At 37.3% G+C, this 20,370-nt stretch overlaps 1 protein-coding gene across 6 annotated transcripts in view; it reads right to left on the bottom strand.

Annotated features, from left to right (window-relative positions):
- Window positions 1–6,149: 6,149 nt before the first annotated feature.
- Window positions 6,150–20,370, bottom strand: part of LOC114684038 (RB1-inducible coiled-coil protein 1) — a 47,521-nt gene continuing 33,300 nt past the window's right edge. For 2 of the 6 annotated variants that reach the window (XM_028858468.2, XM_037202456.1), the window contains 9 exons: window positions 18,446–18,611; window positions 16,754–16,862; window positions 16,429–16,669; window positions 14,808–14,856; window positions 13,482–13,529; window positions 12,422–12,480; window positions 10,137–10,273; window positions 8,191–8,261; window positions 6,150–7,486 (listed from right to left, as the gene is read on the bottom strand). In XM_028858468.2, coding sequence (XP_028714301.1) covers window positions 7,409–7,486; window positions 8,191–8,261; window positions 10,137–10,273; window positions 12,422–12,480; window positions 13,482–13,529; window positions 14,808–14,856; window positions 16,429–16,669; window positions 16,754–16,862; window positions 18,446–18,611 — 958 coding nt within the window. In that variant the 3' untranslated portion in view covers window positions 6,150–7,408. Of the gene's footprint in view, window positions 7,487–8,189; window positions 8,262–10,136; window positions 10,274–12,421; window positions 12,481–13,481; window positions 13,530–14,807; window positions 14,857–16,428; window positions 16,670–16,753; window positions 16,863–18,445; window positions 18,612–20,370 lie in introns of those variants that run through there. The other 4 variants (XR_005090804.1, XM_028858470.2, XR_005090803.1 and 1 more) reach the window with 4 other exon arrangements.

Below are 20,370 nucleotides of genomic sequence, written 5' to 3'. Positions count from 1 at the left end.
TAGTGTGAAGATCTGCTCGCAAACCAGGATCTAGAACTGAGAGACGACCTGCTACTCCCATCCCAGTGGCCTTATCAGGACTAGAGTGATGCTCAAACCCACAGTGCATTTCTGTATGTTCTTATTTAGAAGGACATTGTTACTTCTAGTACATCTTACTGTATTTTCTGCTTATTATTATTTTTTGTTTTTACATCTCAATCAAAGTTTCCCCTCCCTCTGCTCTTCCCAGTACCCCACTCCCACCCCACCTCCATTCCTCCTCCATTGTTTCTCTTCAGATACAGGCAGGCATCTCATGAATATTAGCCAGCCATAGTATATCAAATCTCACTATATTTTCAAATATGTCCATTTCTTTCATGACTGTAAGGCAAGCCCTCTTCTGGAAGTTTTCAGATAAAATGACCACCATCAAGATCCACAGGAAGCTGCTCTCACCTCCTTTGACTGAGGCTAAATGGGAACACTCATGAAAATGTGGTATGTCTGTGAAATAGCTATTAAGTAGATGATGACAGAAGGGAAAAGTATAGATTTCTATTAGGAAACTCAAACCTGCTTTAAAGGCAGTAAGATGCCTTCAGAAGCTGTACTGAAAGATGTTGTATATGGAGAAAAACATGTAATCCATGGTGACAGAATATGATGAGAATGTAGACAGTTTATGCTTGTGAGACAGGCTATACATTTTCGGAGGACCTGTAGTTAAGAAGAACATAAGCATTCATGTTCATCTCCTGGGCTAGTTAAGGTCACATTCACTTGAAAAGCAGAATTCCAGAGAGATTACAAGTACACCAACAACACGAACTCTCCAGCTCTACTGGAATTGGATGATGAAATTTCTAAAGCAGTTAAGAAGGAGGATTACAACATCATATTGAGATCTTCTTTTTTTAGGTACCACAAAACCAGAGTTCTAAAATATATCTTAACATTTGTAAAACAAAACAAAACAAAAAACTGTTAAGAGCTATGGGAAGCACTTCTAAAATGGTCAAAATGAAGTCGAGTGCAACTTTAAGGAATAACAGTGCACTGACTTAAGTGATGATGTGTGAGAAAAAATTCAGCACAGTGTTTCCATGGGGCATAATCTCTCCCTATCAAGGCAGCCCTGAGCTGCACTCTAATGGGACATATGCCTGTTACTGCTTAGATTGGAGGTTAAATGAAAGGTAAAACCTGGAGGGTGGCCACCTTTTCTTAACATTGGAAACACCATTGCTAGCAAGCTTTAAGGCAGGAATGAAAGAAACAGACAGGTATTGCTACTCTAAGCAGCGGCCAAGTCTGAGACACCCAAGAAGTATGTAAACTAAATAGCTTGCAGCTGTTTCATCTCTTTAACACTATGTTAAGAACTGCTTGAAATAATTTCCTTCTCATCCATAAAGATTATAAATTGTACTACTTAAAAAGTTTGGCTAAAGACAATGTAGTGAGAGTATGATGAACATAAGAGCTACTGATAAGTAGGCATTAATAAGTTGTGCATCCTAGTTTTGAATAATCAAGACAGGTAAATTTATGAAGATTAAGCATTACCAACTTTGGTTGGCATTAGTCCACATTCATTCATATGATTTTTGCTCTTGTGGTGCTGAAGACCAACCCAACTAAGCAGTCTAAGATGTATCCCCAGCCCGCATCTTTTTAAAAGACCAAGGATATCTGTCTAAATCTTAAAAGGACAACAACTATTTCAGGCCCAATTTTTTTAAATGAATGTAATTTTACAATTCTCCCCTCCCCCAAGCATGTTAACTCTGTGTTGAGTCCAAGTTTGACCCAAAGAATGTGGTAGAAACCTCTGCCTTTGTTGTCACTCTTACCAGAATGCTGTTGCCTCTTTGTAAGCATCAGTTCTCGAAAGGGCTACATAATGCATTCTTAAGTCTAATCTGTGAAGACACCACCATATAGACTATTCCGCCCCACCCATCAATACACTTCTGCTGTCAAATGTGCAAATAAATTTTGTTCTTAGACCCCAAACTGTTAAAACGATCAGTCACACAACACATAGAAGTTCCAACAGAAAGATCCAGATGAAACAAAAAACCCCAGAACATACTGTTGTAATAGAGAACAGACTATTGGTAGAGGTTAAAAAGGTAGAGAAAATGCTGTTGAAGACTGCAAATGTGGAGGCTTATGTCAAAAAACAACTAAAACAATTTGCCACACTAGCAAAACTGCCATGCTTGCAGAGGTTGCCAGGCTATGTTCAATGTATGTCAGTTGGCTTATTTTTAGCTGTTTCGGTGAGGCAAGACAGAGGAAACAAATCCTAAATGTTCAGTCTGCGAAAGTAACTTAGTTAAAATAAAGGACTACTCCGAGTTGAGCTCAGCAAGCTGAAGATTTTGAGTATGGATGTTGTGTGGTCATGACCAACACAAAAGTCACTGTTAAGTCAGTATGCTGAGCTAGATAAAGTGACCCCTACAGTTGCTTCCTCATAATACACTAGCACTCTGAGAGACCTGAATTATGATTTAGCTAACATGTTAATGGTGATAGACAATGCTTTTTCACCATAAACAAGACACAGATGCCTACTTTCACATCTACATGACAAAGTATTGATGTTATAGAAGGGCAACCAAGGAAGAAGTGGAACTATACTGGCCCACCCACTCTCTGAGTAAAGCAAATAGTAGTTTCAGAATATAAAAACAACAAATGAAAATTAGTGAAGTGTGACAAAACAGTGGCATCAGACAACACTGAAACATCTAGGAATAAATGTGTCCAAGACAGGATTTGCATACTAAAATGGTAAAACACTGAGAACTGACAAGATGAAAAAACAACCTCCTTTATGGCTTACTATAATACTACTGAATAGGTAATACTCCCCTGGTGATTGACATAGTCAATGTGTTCTGTATCAAAATCCGAATCTTCCCCTTTTACTCCAAATAAATATAATAAAATGTTAAAATCTTTCATTAGTTTGACACAAGCTAAAATTATCTGGGAAGAACTTCAATTGAGACAAGTCTCTATTAGTAGTCTTTAGGAAAACCTGTTAGGGCATTTCCTTAATGATTGAAGTGGGAGGGTCCAGACTACCTACCCCTGGGGAGGTAATCCTGAGTTCTATGAGAAAATAGGCTGAGCAAGTTGTGGGAAGCAAGCTAGTAAGCAGCACTCCTCTATGGCCTCTGCTTCAGTTCCTGCCCTGACTTCCTTCTGTTACAGAGTGTGACCTGAGTTTAGAGGTGAAACCCTTTGCTCCCCACATTACCTTTGGTCATGGTGTTTGATCCAGTAATAGAAAACTAAGATAGAAATTGTTGCCAGGCTTGTGGGATATTGTGACAGACCTGTCCATGTTTTTGGTAGTGTTGTGAAAGGATCTTGGAACTGTGGGCTGGAAATGCCAATAGAGTGTTCAGAGCTGAGTGGGTTGTAGTGAGGGTTTGGAAGACAAGAGCAATGCAGATGAAGAGGGAAGTTTAAGAGTTGCTTAAATACTTGATCAGGACCTGTGAAGTCTGGTCAGCTGTGGCTGTGACTAACAAGTGACCAGAGGCACTAAAACGAAATCTTTGCTTTGCTGCAACAATCGATACTGGCCAGTAGGGGAAGATGAAGTTGTGATTAAGGAGGCAACTCTTCTAGAAAGTGTTTCCTCGGGGTCAACATATAGAGGCTGTGATCCAGAGGTGCCAATGCTAGCCGCATGCAGTTGAACTTGGTAATGTGTAACATAGTTCAGATATGAACTCTTAGCTGCTGCTCCAGCTAGCAATCTCCCATCAGCAACCTCTGCGCTGTTATCATGGACATTCTTTACTGTTTTATCACAGAAAGGTAAATATAGTTCACAATCAGATTTTAATATCTTACTCTTAAATTTGAAGGAACAGACTCTTGAGGAACACTTGCAACATGAAATTGTATGTTAGAGGCATGGAAACAGAATGGAGGGGACATAGATATTCACATTATCTAGGGATGGTGGCGCACACCTTTAATCCCAGCACTTGGGAGGCAGGGGCAGGTGGATCTCTGTGAGTTTGATGCCAGTCTGGTGTACACAGTGAGTTCCAGGACAGCCAAGGATACAGAGACCCTGTCTCAAAAGCAAAAACAAACATACATTCAGGGCCACAGTATACTATTAAAAAAAAAAAAAAAAAAAAAACTTTTATACTTTATTAACTTTTTTTTTTTTTGTAATTTATTTATTTTATATCCTGGCTGTAGTTTTCCCTCCCTCCTCTTCTCCCAGTCTCCTCCCCCTTGTCCCCACACCCCAATCCATTTCTCCTCCATTTCTGTTCAGGAAAGGGCAGGCCTCCCATGAGTATCAACAAAATATGGCATATAAAGTTGCTGTAAAACCAAGCACTTCCCATGTATTAAGGCTGGGCAAGGTGATACAGAATAAGGAATAGGGTCCCTAAACCCAGCAAAAGATTCAGAGACAGCCCCTGCTCCCACTGTTAAGAGTCTCATAAGACCAAGCTACTCATATTTGACATATATGCCGAGAGTCTAGTTTAGTCCTGTGCAGGCTCTCTGGTTGTTGGTTCAGTCTGTGAGCCCCTGTGAGCCTAAGTTAGTTGATTCTGTGGGTTTTCTTGAGGTGTCCTTGAACCCTCTGGCTCCTACAATCTTTTTCCCCCTCTTCTGCAGGATTCCCTGAACTCCACCTAATGTTTGGGTGTAGGTCTGCATCTGTCTCCTTCAGTTGTTGGATGAAGCCTCTCTGATGACACCTTATTCACTTTTCAAAACAGTACAGTATTAATTTATAAGAGTTTTGCACATTGCTTTTACTTATTTTTCTGAGACAGGGTCTTATAGCCCAGGTTGGCTTAAACTTTGTGTCCTCTTGCTTCAGATGTTTTGAGATGTTGGATTTATAGGTATGAGCCAGGCAAATATAGTGCTTTTACTGTATCAAATTACTGTCACATATATAACATGTGCATTCCGCCCCCCCCCCCCCCCGTCCCCCCCCCTTTTTTTAGACAGGGTTTCTCCATGCAGCCCTGGCTGTCCTGAAACTTACTCTGTAGACCAGGCTGGCCCTGAACTAAGAGATCTGCATGCCTCTGCCTTTTGAGTGCTGTTATTAAAGGTATGCGTTACCACTGCCCAGAATCCTGGTCTACAGAGTGTGTTCCAAGAGAGCCAGGGCTGCACAGAGAAACCCTGTCTCAAAAAACTGAAAAAGAAAAAAAAGAAAAAGTTTACAATAGAAGCTTTCTCCTACCTGCTCTTCAGGTGGGCTCTCCCTATTGCTCAAGAACTCCTGCCTAAGCCTCCTGAGATGCTGGGATTGCATCTGGCCCCCCAAAGCTACATACATTCCCCCCCCCCACCACAGGACTATACTGTCCAGAGAAAGAAATCTTCATAATAGCTAATGTTTGTTGAGTACTGAACACATTCTTTTTTTTTTTTTTTTTTTTTCGAGACAGGGTTTCTCTGTGTAGCTTTGCGCCTTTCCTGGGACTCACTTGGTAGCCCTGGCTGGCCTCGAACTCACAGAGATCCGCCTGGCTCTGCCTCCCGAGTGCTGGGATTAAAGGCGTGCGCCACCACCGCCCGGCTCTGAACACATTCTTAAAATTGCTTAAATCACTAATGTTTATAATTTGCATTAAAAGTGCAAACCATATTATGTAGATTCCATTACCCTGTTTTAAACATGGGACAAATGAGTCAGTTTATGGAAGTCTATCTAAAAGTCATATCTGAGACTGAAAGTCAGGCATTTTAGCTACAAAGCTCATATTGCTTCTAATTATGCAAAAAACTAAGAACTCAAAGAATTTAGGTTCCTAGAAATGTTGTTTCTCTTCTAACAAAATCATTTTAGTTTTCATTTGCTTTTGAAACATATGTGTGAACAGTGACAAGATGAATATGAACGCACCATGTAACAAAAATAATCAACAACCACAACTAACAATAAAGATCAGTATTAAGGAAAGAGATTTAGTGTGTCACAGCAATAATTCCAATAATTCCATAGAATAATAACCATATATTAAATCTGAAGAGCATTAAGTAAAATGGCCTGCCTTAGCAGAGTCAGACACAACTGTTAAAAAAATAGTCATTTGTTATACTTGTAGTATCTGCATAAAGATGTCATCAAAGGATAGAATAGAAACATATGAAATCATTTGTTCATTTATTCATTAATATGTTGTCAAATTCAGTATTCTATACACTATGTTTATTCCATTTTCGTTCTATTAGAGTACATATTTATAAAAATATCCAACTTATTTTTATGAAGAAATTAAATATTTCTGAAAAAGAATCATTTTATTACTCCTCTCTAGCAACAACCCTGAAAACACTCTTTCCAATTAACTAGCTACTTCAGCACATTTGCTCAGTGCCAACTTCTAAAGTCTGAGTTTACATGGTTCTCTTTCACAGAACACCACTTCACTGTTACACAGGATACAAACAACATTTTTGTAATAAACATGTTTCTCTTTGATACAGAACAATTTTTTCACCCTTCCCAGCAATCACGCAAATAGATTAAAAATGTAACCTTCAAAAGGCACACGTATTTACATTTTCAATTCTTTATTGTCTTAAAATTGTACAGGTCCTTTACAATACACTATTTTGTTATTTAAATGACCTCTAAATGTTAATGTACAATGAATATCTTTTTTGAAGCTCAATCATGAATTAAGAGTTCATCAATATGATTATTTGAAACAGTCCTAAGAGCTGAGAAGTCTGAGTCCTGCACTTGAAAATATTAGTGGTGCAGACTTTTCTTCCCTGGGAGACCAGATGATCTGTGTGGAAAGTGCTTTTGAAGATTGCTCATTATTTATGGCCGATCTTAAAGTCAGTCAAATTACATTGTTAATTTTTTGAAACATCAAAGGGTATCTTAAAAAAATTAAAGAATTTGTTAGCAGTCTTCTGAGGCAAACTCAAAATTACGATTATCTGCATGCAATAACACTCCTCTTTAAATAGCTTGGAAGGATTTACACATTTTATAAAGAACGTGTTAAAGAGTGCAAGGACTCTTGAGTTCACAACAGAACAAATGCTGGTAACAACAACACTGGTATCTATTCAGCTAATGTTTATTAACAGGCAATTAATGAGGCTAGTCACAAGCCACAGTGTAGGCTTTGCCCTTGGAGAACATTAACTAGTTTGGTCCGCATTTCTAGTTTTTGGGTGGAAACAAAACAAAACCATCTTGATTCAGCCAAGAATTTTGATGAATTTATTGTTCCTAAGATGTATCCACTTAAAAGGTAAGTGAAGTCCACCAATGAAGCATACTGTCATGTTGACTTTTGTAAAAAAGGATGGCCAGTTGTTTTGGAGTGATTTATTAGCACTAGAGGACAAATCAGAAAATGTTATCAGATGTAGATTTCTTCTGTGGCTATACTTTCTTATTCCATGACACAGCTTTCACTCTGTAAAACTTTGTCCCCAAAGGAACTTTAAATCTGTTTTGTGCCTAAGAGGGAAAGAAAAAAATGGAATCACTAAATGACTGAATCAAATTATACAAGTCCCCTTCAATCATACTGCTTAATGCTAGAATATTGGGGAGGGGCTCTTGACCAAGTGATAATATACTGGCTAACTAACATTGGCATTGGGGGTACTATAGCTAACCCCTCTGTCTCTAACACAGTCTTACCCCTCATTCCCTGGCACTCACTATGCAGACTAGACTGGCTTCACATTTGTAGCATCCCTTCTGGCCCTGCTTCCCAAAGACTGTGTTTACAGGCATATGTATTCATAGCCCAGGATGGCTTGGAACTACCCATCCTTCTGTCTCTGCCTTGGCTTCTTGATTGCTTTGATTACAGTATACTACCAATCCTGGCTTGTTAATTTCAGTTTAGTCTCCAAATAAAGACTTGAGAGCATCTTTCATCAATGGAGTAGCATATGGAAATGAGTAAAGATCAACTCTACACAGAGTTCACTGTTGCTGGCAGTTATGTCGTGTGCTTTTAACATGAGTTACGCTAGCTGTTGGCAATCTACCTCTTCTATCTAAATATAATAGCAATACTTATAAGACTTCTGGCCAGACTCAATTAAATAAAACTCAAGCTCTAATTAAACTGAGCAAAAATCTCAAAATACTAGTAACCATTTTCATACAATAAAATTCCTAGGTTTACTATTATAGGGTATAGTTCTTACCTTTTTGGCTTGACAATATTCCTTTTCCATTACTTTTCCAAGGACCCAGGGTCTTCTAGATGCACCTGAAGCTAGTAAATAAATTGTTAATTTATTTTTCAAAGTTCATGGAAAAAAAAAAGAACTGCAGAATCAAAATAGTAATGGTGTTCTCACAACAACATGTAAGAGTTTTAAAACCATTGAAATCACTGAAACTAATTTTTTTGTTTACTGAAGGAAAAAATTTGTTGTACTTTCTAACATGTAACTATACACGTGCTTTAAAAGATACTCCTTCAAGGAACACTAGTAAACTAAGTTGGCATCATGAACAAATAACTCAACACTGCCACCTACTGAAGGAACTATGATGGTGACCTCCACTTCTCAAAGGGTGAAACAGCCTTCTGAGTGTCAGCCCTTCAATGTGGGTTGGAACCTGCAACCACAGTGTCCCTAGCACAGCAATGTCAAGACAACTGGGATTCAGTAAGAAACTAATAATAATAATAATAATAATAATAATAATAATAATAATAATAAAAATTAAGTCCTGAAGTGGACTTCCTGTACAGAGAGACCGAGAATAGTGGAGAGTACAAGAACACTAATGAGAAGGCAAGCCCTGTCTTCTAGAGTTAATTATAATAGCTGTGCACATTTCCAGATTTACATTTTTAGAATGTAAATAATACAAATAAGGCAAATTTTCCTTGTCTTATGAATCTTTATAGCATTTCACCTAAAAATGTAAAGAGCTGGGATACAACTTAGAGACAAGTCACTAGATTTGATCCCCAGACTATGAAAAACAAAAGTCCACCAAGAAAATAAAAGTTTAAACAAGTGAACCAAAAACAAGGCCAGAAGAAAGAGAGATGAAGCCAGGCTCAGAGCTCCGTGACTGTAAATCCAGTACTGGGGAGGTACAGAGAGAGGAGTTTAAGATCAACCTCAGATGCAGGACAGTTTGGGGCCAGGCGGGGACACATGAGACTTTTTGTCAAAAAGCCAAAAATAAATAAGAAAAATGCTACAAATTTCAAGGTGAAAACAAGTTGTATGTTTATCTTCTCACTTTTCATGTCCATCCCACAGATATTCTAAATAGCTCATCCATCAAAGAGCATGATGGAGTAGTCAAATGACATTGCCCTAGCTCCAAAGTGGGTTTTTTTGTTTAGAGGCCATTTCAAATAAGAACATCAGTTCATATTGGGCAAACTGACTTTTTTCTTTTCTTTGTTTTCGAACAAGGTTTCTCTGTGTACCCCTGGCTGTCCTGGAACTCACTCTGGCCTAGAACTCAAGAGATCTGCCTGTATCTACCAGGACAGGGTATTGGGATTAAAGGCATGGTCCACCACACCTGGCTTGGTAAACATTTTCTAAGCAGTTTCAGTCTAATAATTCCAGAAATAGCTATTCTCTTCTCTTTGAATTCTTTAATGATCCAACAAATAATGGGCATTGTTACTCAGCATGTTTAACAAAGCTCACTGTCTCTACAAAATAAAATCTCACAAAACAACAATGATGATGACGGCTCAATGAGCACAGTGAATAAGGCAGGAAAACAAAATTGTAAGTAGTGTAGGAAAGACACTACTTAAACTCCTTATCTGACAAACACGGGTAATATCTTCAGGAGCAAGTAACCATATGCTAATTGTCAACAGAATGAACTGAGACTTTTGACAGTAATATTGCAATTAGGTTATATAATGTTTGAATACTTAAACAGTCTGATCAGTTGATCCACTGTAGAACACTACAGTCAATTTTAGATTAATCAATTAAGTCCATAAAAATTATGTAACTAATGTAGAATTTTGTTAAAAAAAAAAAAAAAAAAAAAAAAGAGATTTTCCTCCTAATGACTTAATTTGTGTATATAATACACAACAGCAGAATATATGTCCTCCACTCAAGATTAATACTTCAGAACTGTATGTGACACTTACCTCCCTCACCTGGTTTGAGGTCCAGGGCAGGAAGAGACTCTGAATGCAGAAAATACAAAGTAGGACTAACAGTAAACAACACATAATTGTCATGCCGCTCATCTAGGATGATGAGAACCAAATCTCCCACCTGAAAACTAAGGAGAGGAAGGTTACTGTCCTAGATAGAGTTCATCACATGTGATACAAACTTGAGAGTATCCAACTGGTTCTGAGTCTGTGAGTTCGAGATCTACCAGAGTCAAACAATGGTTCAGGCATAACTGCTGTGGAAAAAAGGCCGGTCTCTGCACTGAGATGCTCACCCAAGTTTACTTTGTCAATATGCTATGTGATACAAATTAACACTATTTGTAATGCATTTGAACTACATATTGTGAGTAATCTAGAGATGATTTGAAGTAGATAGGATGTGCATATAGGTCATAAACAAATACTGCACAATTAAATGAACTTGAGGGGGTGAGAAGCTGTCACAGTCAACAGAAGAACCTGTTGATAAACCTGTAGTCCTGAGTTCAATCCCTGGAATCCAATGGAGGGGGAAATCTATGCATTCTGTGATATACACCCAGAGATGGCTTGATAGTGCCCCCAAGTCCCTTTCATTTAATTGTATAGATATTTAAAGCAACTGCCGGCAATTTTTAAAGACTAAAAATTGTCTTAATAAAAATTTCATTATCTAATTAAAGAAAAGAGGAAAAAAAAAACTACTTTGTACCGGGTGGGAGAAATATCTAGTAACAGGATAATTCTTCCCATGTAATGTTTCATTTTATACCAAGATACATCCCTGGCATTTCAATTCTTAAGTGTAGCACTCTGAACTAAGTCCATGTATTCAGTCAGGCTTCAGAAAGCCTCAGTACAGACCTTAAGGAACAGATGAACACACAGTTACAACTGCCTACATGCACTTACTAGTGTCTACATCTCAAAATGTACTAAAAATACTAACAGGTTCTGAAAATCAGCCTCAGATTTTAGTTACCAGGGTAATATTATATGCTTAGGTTTTCCAGATGATAAAGACAACTATCAAGTTTTTTCCCTTCCCCCTTTTTTTTGACGTGAGTCTAGCCTTTCACAGCTGAGCCATCTCTCCAGCTCTCCCCTTCCCTTTTTTTGAGACAAGGTCTTGCTATGTGCTACTGGCTGGCCTTTGACTTGCAGCCAGTTGTCTCTTGCCTTCACTTTCTCAGCATTAGGACTACAGGCTGATGCCATAAGCATGGTGTAGGAAAAGTTTTAAACACTGCTGCAATGATGGGGTAAGCAATGTTTTGACAAAACACCAAAAGCTAATATAGTAACAGGAGGTAAAGGGTCTTATGAGGTAGATGTGCTAAGCTTATCTCTAATCTTCCAAAGACCAATGATTTGATGCACAGGTGGTTAAGCACAGAGAGCCATCTTGCCATTTTATCAACCAAAGAAGATAAAACAGATCTGAGATGCTAGGGCCAGAACAGATATCTAAAAACTATAAAAAAAAAAAACAGTAAACAAAACAAACAAACAAGAAAACCTCAAACCAATTAACAACAAAAATCTATTCTAAATAAAATAAGGGTCTTCACAAATATTTAATTCAGAAGCTGGGTACTATAGTTTACCCCTTTAATGCTAACATTTGAGGCAGCAAGTCAAGAAGATGCTGTGTGCCAGGCCAGCCTGGGCTACAAGGTAAGACTCTTGTCTCAAGAAAACCAAGTAAGTAAGTGTTTAAAGTTCAGTAATTCTTGAATGACAGCACAGGGTTCATGAGCTGATATGATGCTTTTCTTTATACTCCAGAGCTCCTTCCAGAAAACCCACAGGAGAAACAATTACTTCTGTGGGTAAATCTGTACCAGGAAAGCTATAATATTAAACTGTTCAAATGATGAAAATTTTAAAGTATACTCTGAATTTATAGCACATAGTTAAACATAAAATGGAGGAAGCACAATAACCTGAAATCAAGATCTTCCAATTTGAAATAGGACTAGGAAGATAAAGCTGTTTTCAGAATGGACAGCAGCTGAAATGTTAGCCAGTGAAAAGAAAAGCCTCAAGGGTTTTTGTGTGAATAGCAGAACTGTAATGGAATGACTCAGAATATAGTCCCTGGGACTCTAGGATAACTGTGAAAAACCTTGCTTTCCAATGAGCTTTTACACTACCACTATGCACAAGGCACTTGGCTCAATGAGCATGGTCTAAATGATCATTGTGATGATACCATTTTCAGTACTTAACAATTTGATTTAAAACCCACAAAATAAAAGTGATATACTTACTCTCGAATGGCTATTTTTTCAGAATGCCGTGAAGATACTGAGGACATGCTCTGAGACATCTGGTACAAAAGAAGGAATCATTCATGAGCTGCACACATCTAAAGTACCATACTCAGAAAGGTATGGTGACACACTTCAATCTGTGTTTAAGCTGAAAAGTTCACACTTATATTTACGTCAGTAAATTCAACAATGAAATCTAGATTTGGTGCACTAAATTTCATCCATTCCCTTCCAAACACTCATACTGAGCAGGGCTTAGGCAACAATGGAATTTACTGTCTGACTAGGAAGGCCTATCAGCTTTCAGAAATTTGATAAAATTAACCAGAAAAATGATATATATTCTACCAGTAAAGTTAAGACTGATCATCCATTTTTAACACATGTTCAGTCTTATACAGATTTCTTAAAAGTTCACTCTAAATAAAGGTCTAAGTTTGGAGAACAACATGTAAATACTTCTGTGTGAAGACAGTAAATAAGTGGGAAAGTACACTTCTCTAGATACCAGGTCTGGATGCATGTGCTAATAACTCTTGGTCACATCGGAGTTTCTCTGCTTCTCTGGTTACTACTATTCTAGGTGCTAGAACAAAGCAGTTTAAAAATGTTTCTTGAACCCTACTGCCCTATGAACACAAAACAGCAAAATATTAGTGAAAATCTCAGCCAAATGGGGCTTATATTCCCTTGGGGACACTACATAAAAAATGTATTGGGTAACATCTTTAAAGCCTTTTTAATTAGTAGTCTATTAGTACAGAACATCTAATTTTTGTTGTTGTGTAACGGCAAAAGAAAACAGCAGAGGTGGTACATGCCTTGCTGGAATCACCACTCTCTTGATGACCTGAGTTCGATCCCCAGGCCCATGTGGTGGCAAGAACTTAATTTGAAAGTTCTCCTCTGACTTCCATACTCATACCATGGTGACACACATGCCCCCTTTCCATTTAAATAAGTATTTAAAAAAAATTAGAACAGCATTTGTCCTTCAGGTGGAAGATGACTATAACAAAATACAAACTAAAAATAGACACAACCAGAAAACTCTTACCAGTCTTTGATTTAACCGCTTGTTTTCTTCTTCCTTCAACTGCAATGTCTACAGGTAGAAAAAGAGCCATGGTTTATCCTTCAATGATTAGCAAGGTTCTCATCTTCACACTGTGTGTGTCCAGAGTCTATTCTAACTGTTCTGACCACTAACTACTTTAGTGAGAATGAGAACACCAGCTATACTGTCCTAGGACTTACTTCCTTAAGTTTTCAAATTTTATCATTAGCTGTAGAATTTTAAACACACAATAAGTATCTTCATTTATCCTCAAAGATTTAAGTTAAGAGGAGGGACGTGCATTTAAATGCATTGCTATATCTTGTGTGATTCTAAGGTGCTTAATCATGAAACAAGAAAAGGGTGGCTGACAAATATGAATAAAATGAGACATTTGACTTTGGATTGTCACACATCTAAGCTTGTAGACAATGAAGACATAGGTAAAAATCTTCATGATCCAGGGCTAGATAGACGGCTTAACCATGAAGAGCACTGACTGTTATTCCAGTGGTCCTGAGTTTAATTCCCAGCAACCACATGGTGGCTTAAAACCACCTGTAATGATATCTGGTGCCCTATTGGGCCTGCAGGGACACATGCAGGCAGAACATTGTATATATAATAAATAAATGTTAAAAAAAAAAAAAAAAACAAAAAAAAACCCAAAAGAACAGCTGGGCGGTGGTGGCTTTAATCCCATCACTCAGGAGGCAGGGCCAGGTGGATCTCAAAAAAAAAAAAAAAAAAAAAAAAACTTCATGATCCAAAGAATGAAACTAGCCATTGAGAGTTCATTCTCTTTTCAAAGTACTTTTGAATTTTCAAATTTTTATCTCTTTATTTTTGGTGTGTATGTGTATGTTTCTGTGGGTGTGTGTATACCATTTTGTATGCAACTGTAAGGAAGCTCCTTATTGCAAACTTGTTTTGTTCACTTCAATTAATATTTATTAAAAACTTCATTACTTCAATCTTCATTATTTTTTCTTATATTCTTGCTCATCTCAAACAGAAAATCTACTTTTGTTTTTGAATTAAATGTGCTGAAATTCTTATTCATCTTACACTGTTGATGTCTGAGCTGTTATAAAATGTATGTATGCTCTTTTTTGCTTTCTAAAGATGCCATTCACTGGGAAGTTACCCAGTAAGATTTGACCTCACTGCTAGCTGTTAATGGAGAACCAATGACAGGACTTCTCAGACACATCATAAAAGACAATGTATAAAGCACACCAAAAGGTAGTGGTTTTAGAATGGAAAACATTGAATTTTTTTTGTGGTTATCATATTAGACAAGCACTTTACAGAAAGTCTGCTCACCCGTTCTAGAAGCATGATCCTCTGTTTCTCTTCAGATAGCATGTTTTCTCTGAAAGTGAGAGAATGGTTGTTATTAAAGTATAAGCACTTTAAAACTTGGAATTGTACATTCATCAACAAGATTTTAGAAGCTTAGCCAGGCATGGTGGTGCACACCTTTATTCTCAGCTCTTGGAAGGCAGAGGCAGGTGGATCTCTACGTGTTCAAGGCTAGCCTAGTCTACACAGTGAGTTCCAGGACAGCCTCGAGAGACCCAGTCTCAAAACGAAGACGGAAAAAAAAAAATTTTAGAAGCTTAACTATTACTACTAATTCAGATATCTTTAACAGAGTAAAACCTTGTACTAAATTTTCAAAAGTAGCCCATATAGATCGGAATAGCTATTATTCTGTATACAAACTCAGACACTTCTTGAAATTAGAAACAAAATTTTGCATGTTTTTATCTAGAGATAATTTCTTCAAAATTCATACTTTCCCACATATTAAACACTTTTTCCCTTTATGAATTTATTTTCAAAGAAATGTATATGATTTTATATAGCTCTCTCTAGATATTACATTGATTGTACTTGGCTTTATATCCTTTTTGTTTATTCCACAACATTCCAGTTTCTACTTGTATATTAATATTTATATTACTATCTACTTAGAGGCATTAATAACTACACATCTAAATAAAGGCATGTTAAAATTTCCAAATGTAGGCTCATTTTTTTGTTAATAATAAAAGCTGGAAAAATTGATCGTTAAACTTTATTGATTGATTGATTGATTGATTGATTGACTGATTTTTGGTGTGTGTATGTGGTCTATGCATGTGTTTATGTGGATGTGTGTACATATATGTGAAGACCAGAGGTCAACATTGAGAGCTTTCTTGAGACTGCTTACTACCATTTTTGAGTTTTCTCACTGACCCTGGAACTCATTAATTCTGATAGAACAGCTGGCCAATGAGCTCTGAGGATCTGCCAGCCTCTGTCCCCCACCCCACCACCATCACACTGGGGATATTAGACAAATGCTCTCATGTGCCTGGCCTTACACTGAGCTTTCTACATTGTTTTGATTTAATTGTCTGTCCTGCATATAAAATATAGTTGGGTTTACTTCCCCTGCAGCTCGTGTTTCCACTCTGGATTAATTCCTATCATTTATGACTTCTAATTTAGCATGTTTATACTTTGTCCTTTAAAATCACACTTTTATATAGGCTGAGAACAATTTAGTAGAGGTAGGTGGATCTCCGTGAGTTAGAGGTCAGCCTTGTCTGCAAAGCAAGTTCTAGGACAGCCAATACTGTTACAGAGAAACTCCATCTTGAAAAAACAAAAATAAACAAACAAAAAGATATTTCCTTTCTTCAGAATTTTCTAACTTAATGGAATAGCACTACAGCCTTTTATTTTTTATTTTTTGTAATTTTGAGACAGAGCCTCAACTAAATTGTTTCAGCTGGCCTTGAACTCACTCTGTAGCACAAGCAGAGTTTTCACATGTGATCCTTGGCATCCTTCAAAGCTGGGATTACAGGCCTGTGACACCAAGCTCAGGCCCAGTGTGGCACTGTTGACTTGAAAACCTCTGATGAACTCAGTGGAAGGTAGGCCTACTTACTGAACAGACATCATGCTTGTCTCCATTGCCGAGTCCACTCTTCCTTCATCTGCTGTCTCCACGGCTGATCTCTCTGTCTCACCTGGGAGCTCAGGTGCACAAGCTCCATAAAGCTCTGGGGCTGCAACCAGAGGTGCTGAGGGAATAAAACTGCTAGTACGCAGTTTACTCACTTCTTCTTCAAGCTTTTTCTTTTCTTCAAGCAAACGAGCTCGATCCTCAGAAAGTGACTCTATCAAATCTGACCCCAAATTCAAATAATCATTATTCAACTGAAAATACTTCACAAATACTTTTTAAAATCATATTATAAGACAACACTAACCTTTATCACGCTCTTGTTGTTGCATTGTACTTTTTAACTTATCACTAAGATCATTTATAATGTTTTCTTTCCTCATTTTCTCTCTTGTTAAAACAGTGTTAAAATTGGTCTGAAACAACAGTAATAGTCAATTATCTGTGTATACTTAGCAGCCAATGCTATGAAAAAAAAGTTGTAGGTACTTTTATCTGAGGTATATTTATGGAGTCACACGAAGCAAAAGTTCTACATTTCCAGTAAAGGATATATTTTCTTGGTTCAAACTCATTACCTTGAAAACAAAATTTATTTTCTAATTTTTGCCTGTACTGTCAGAAGAGAGGCATTAGTAAATGCTTGATATTTTAGGGAAAGAGTGCTGCTGCATACATGGCTTTTTCTTTGGGTAATTTTTCTTCCTCTGAAATCTTTGATCTTTGGCTAACTTTTGCTTACCATATTAGCATGTATTTCTCTTTCTCTCTGTTTTATTTGGACATTTGCAATGGCCTCTGTACCTGTACAGTGACTAAACTTATTATTCCCCAGGTTTCATCCATTCCCATTACAAGATGTTTATATATCCAATTCCCTAGAGGGATTTTATAAGATAACTGGCCATTTTAATTGCAGTTTCATTTACAAAGGAGGTTAAATTTGTTAAACGATTCATTTATAAGAGTTCATTAAAATCTTCCTAAAATAGAACAAATCCATACATGAGAAAATGACCTACTCTGACTCTTTTGTCAGCTTAGGATCCCTCCTTGCTCTACACTTTTAGGAATCCATTAATGGTAACAGACAGCTTTAACAGGAAAACTGTTTGATAGTTTTAGATAAAATCTAAGAGTAAAGAACAAACTAAACATGAGTTCAGGCTAGGAAGCACACTGGAAGACCCCTCAAAAGGGAATGTTAATAATGCAGCTTAGGGGCCAGGTAGTGGTGGCAGCACACATCTGTAATCCCAGCACTTGGGGGGGTAGAGGCAGGCTGATCTTTGTGAGTTTGAGGCCAGCCTGGTCTACAGCGTGAGTTCCAGGACAGCCAGGACTATACAGCGAAATCCTATCTTGGAAAAAAAAAAAAAAAAAAAATTGAAGCTTAGTTCTGGTTACAGGTAGGAAATTAGGACATATCAAAGCATATTAACCATTGTTTATTTTCATGAACTTTGTTATTTATGTAATATGAAATGGATTAAAATGATTATCACCATTTATAATAAGCAAATTTATAATAAAAAGTAGTAAGAAAAAACCAATTGGCCTTTACTTGAAACTGTAAGACAGCTTAGAAGTCATCTCTCTAGTATTTTACTTTAAAACAACACTTTTAACTAAGGATAACTAAGATAGTTGTTAGTTTCACACTTTTTGGTTCAATCAGTCAAATCAGTTAATTCATTATGTGAATCTGAAATCAAGTTTTTCCTTTTAGTATGTTCTTATGAAAGAACACAGTGAGAATCTGCAGAGATTCTGATCCATGTCAGCCTGAGTTGATAATTCTTACAGACTGCTACCTACATTCATGTGACATAGTATTGTTAAATTTTCTTTTTAAATAAATGCTTTTATTATGAAGGTAAAACAAACATGAAGAAGGCCAGGTAATGGAAACACAAACAACATATATGAACCCTCCTTAGCTGCACAGAGAACTAGCTTGGCTAGATAAAAATCTAGCTTCCTTAGATCTCAAACTGACCTGTTGTTCAGCAATTAAAGATGTTCGAACATTTTGCATTTCTTCATTCTTTCTTTTTTCTTGTTCTTCAAGCTGTTCTAGAAACTTAGCTTTTTCTTCCTGAAGCTTCTCTTGAAGTTCAGCAACTAAGCTTGAAGAATCTTCTCTGGATGATTCAAAGGCAGGACTTAAAAATTGAAAAGATTTTTAAAAGACAATTATAGACATAATCACAATATATCAAATATCATACTTAGGTTATTTACCTCCCAGAAACCCATGATAACGAGAAATATATGTCTGTGTGAATCCTGTCTTTCTGAATGAAAACTGTGAACTATATAATGTCTTAAGTAACATGGTGAATGACAGCAAAAGAACGCGGCATAATAAGAGCTTCCACCAGCACCAATGTACTTCTCAGGCACTTCAAGATTCATCCCTCTAAACTGAAAAGGAAGCACACACCTGGTGACTTCTTAGATGGAAAGTTTTACTTTTCATAAAATAGATTTTTGGCTCATTTTGATACCCAATGAATAAAAATGAAGCTGAAATGAATTCTCCAAACAAAGGAAATGTATGTATTCCTGAACCGACTCATTTCAGTCAAAATTTTGCTAATCTTTTAAGGGTTGCTGACAAGGCAGCAGAGATGAGACTGGCCAAGTAAAGCAAAAGCAAGCCTAAGTGAATGATTACACACTGGTTATTAATCTTAAATCTTAATTTGCTTTCAACCTTCAAAAGATTCCTAAAATACCAACTTCAAAACTGTTGAAACAATCCAGGCATGGTGGTTCATGTCTATAAACCCAGCAATCAAGTTTTCTACAAGCCAGCCTCAGCTTTGCATAGTATCAAGTCAGCCTGGTCTACATGGCCAGACTTTGTCTCCAACCTCTCTATTTAAGTGTTAAAACATGCTACAACAAAATAGAGGCTATTGTGTTATTATTAGAGAATTCATTTTCAGTGTGCATTTGTTTGATTTTAAAAGACACTGGAATGTTTTTGGAATAGAGGTGCATTTATAAGCAGGGTTTTTAGTTAAAAGTTTGCTCACTCCTAAATAGCGTTTTATTATACTTATGGTAGCAATGTACAACTAATATTATAGCAACTGAAATTATGCAGAATTAAATAGGAATCTCTTATCCATACATCCAAACTTACAGATAAAGCTAACTCAAATCTGAACACTCAGGCAAATTTTCCTCTACACACTTGGAGACAATGTCTGATTTATGGTTTAGTGCAGAAAGGCTAGAATATTCTATTTCATGTAACACAACCTGTAGTGGGTAGCTGTTTCAGCTTTGCCCTGGAGGTACTACCCCCATTGAGGCTTCGGTAACTGTCATGCCTACAAGGAGGGGCCGAGACAGGAGCCCTTAAGACCTGAGATCCGGATGTGCCGGCTCTCTTGGTTCCTGGATCCTGGACGCTGGAGGTAGACCTAGCAGAGTTTTCCAGAGAACACCACTGGACTGTGCTACACCTTTCCCAGACCCTGTAACCTATCTCTTTACTTAAGTTACCCCACAAAACAAACCTTTTTAACTACGAGGAGTTGCCTTAATACTACAACCAATAACAACCACTTAAAAGGTGAAGGATTTATTTCCGTTTCTCCTTTGAGTTGTGCTGCGGGCGGCAGGAATATATCATAAGAACTCAGCTGCTTATGGCAAAGTCACTACCTGGAGGGATCAGAGAATTCCTCCAGAGGAAGCCAAATCCCAAGGAGTTTTTGGTGCTACTTGGCTTGTTATATATCCGCTGTATTCTGTTATGAAAATCATGTGTGCCTTCATAGTTTTCCCAATTGACTTTTCCCTAAGAAGGGCTAACAGTGTGGACTGATCACTCTCTGGACATACATATTCCAGGTATTTGGAGAACAGCCTCAGGAAAGGCTTTCTCTGGAATCAGATTATCTCCCT

Source organism: Peromyscus leucopus, chromosome 2, assembly GCF_004664715.2.
Source record: "Peromyscus leucopus breed LL Stock chromosome 2, UCI_PerLeu_2.1, whole genome shotgun sequence".
Taxonomy (NCBI): Eukaryota; Metazoa; Chordata; class Mammalia; order Rodentia; family Cricetidae; genus Peromyscus; species Peromyscus leucopus.
This window is presented reverse-complemented; position numbering and strand designations above follow the sequence as displayed.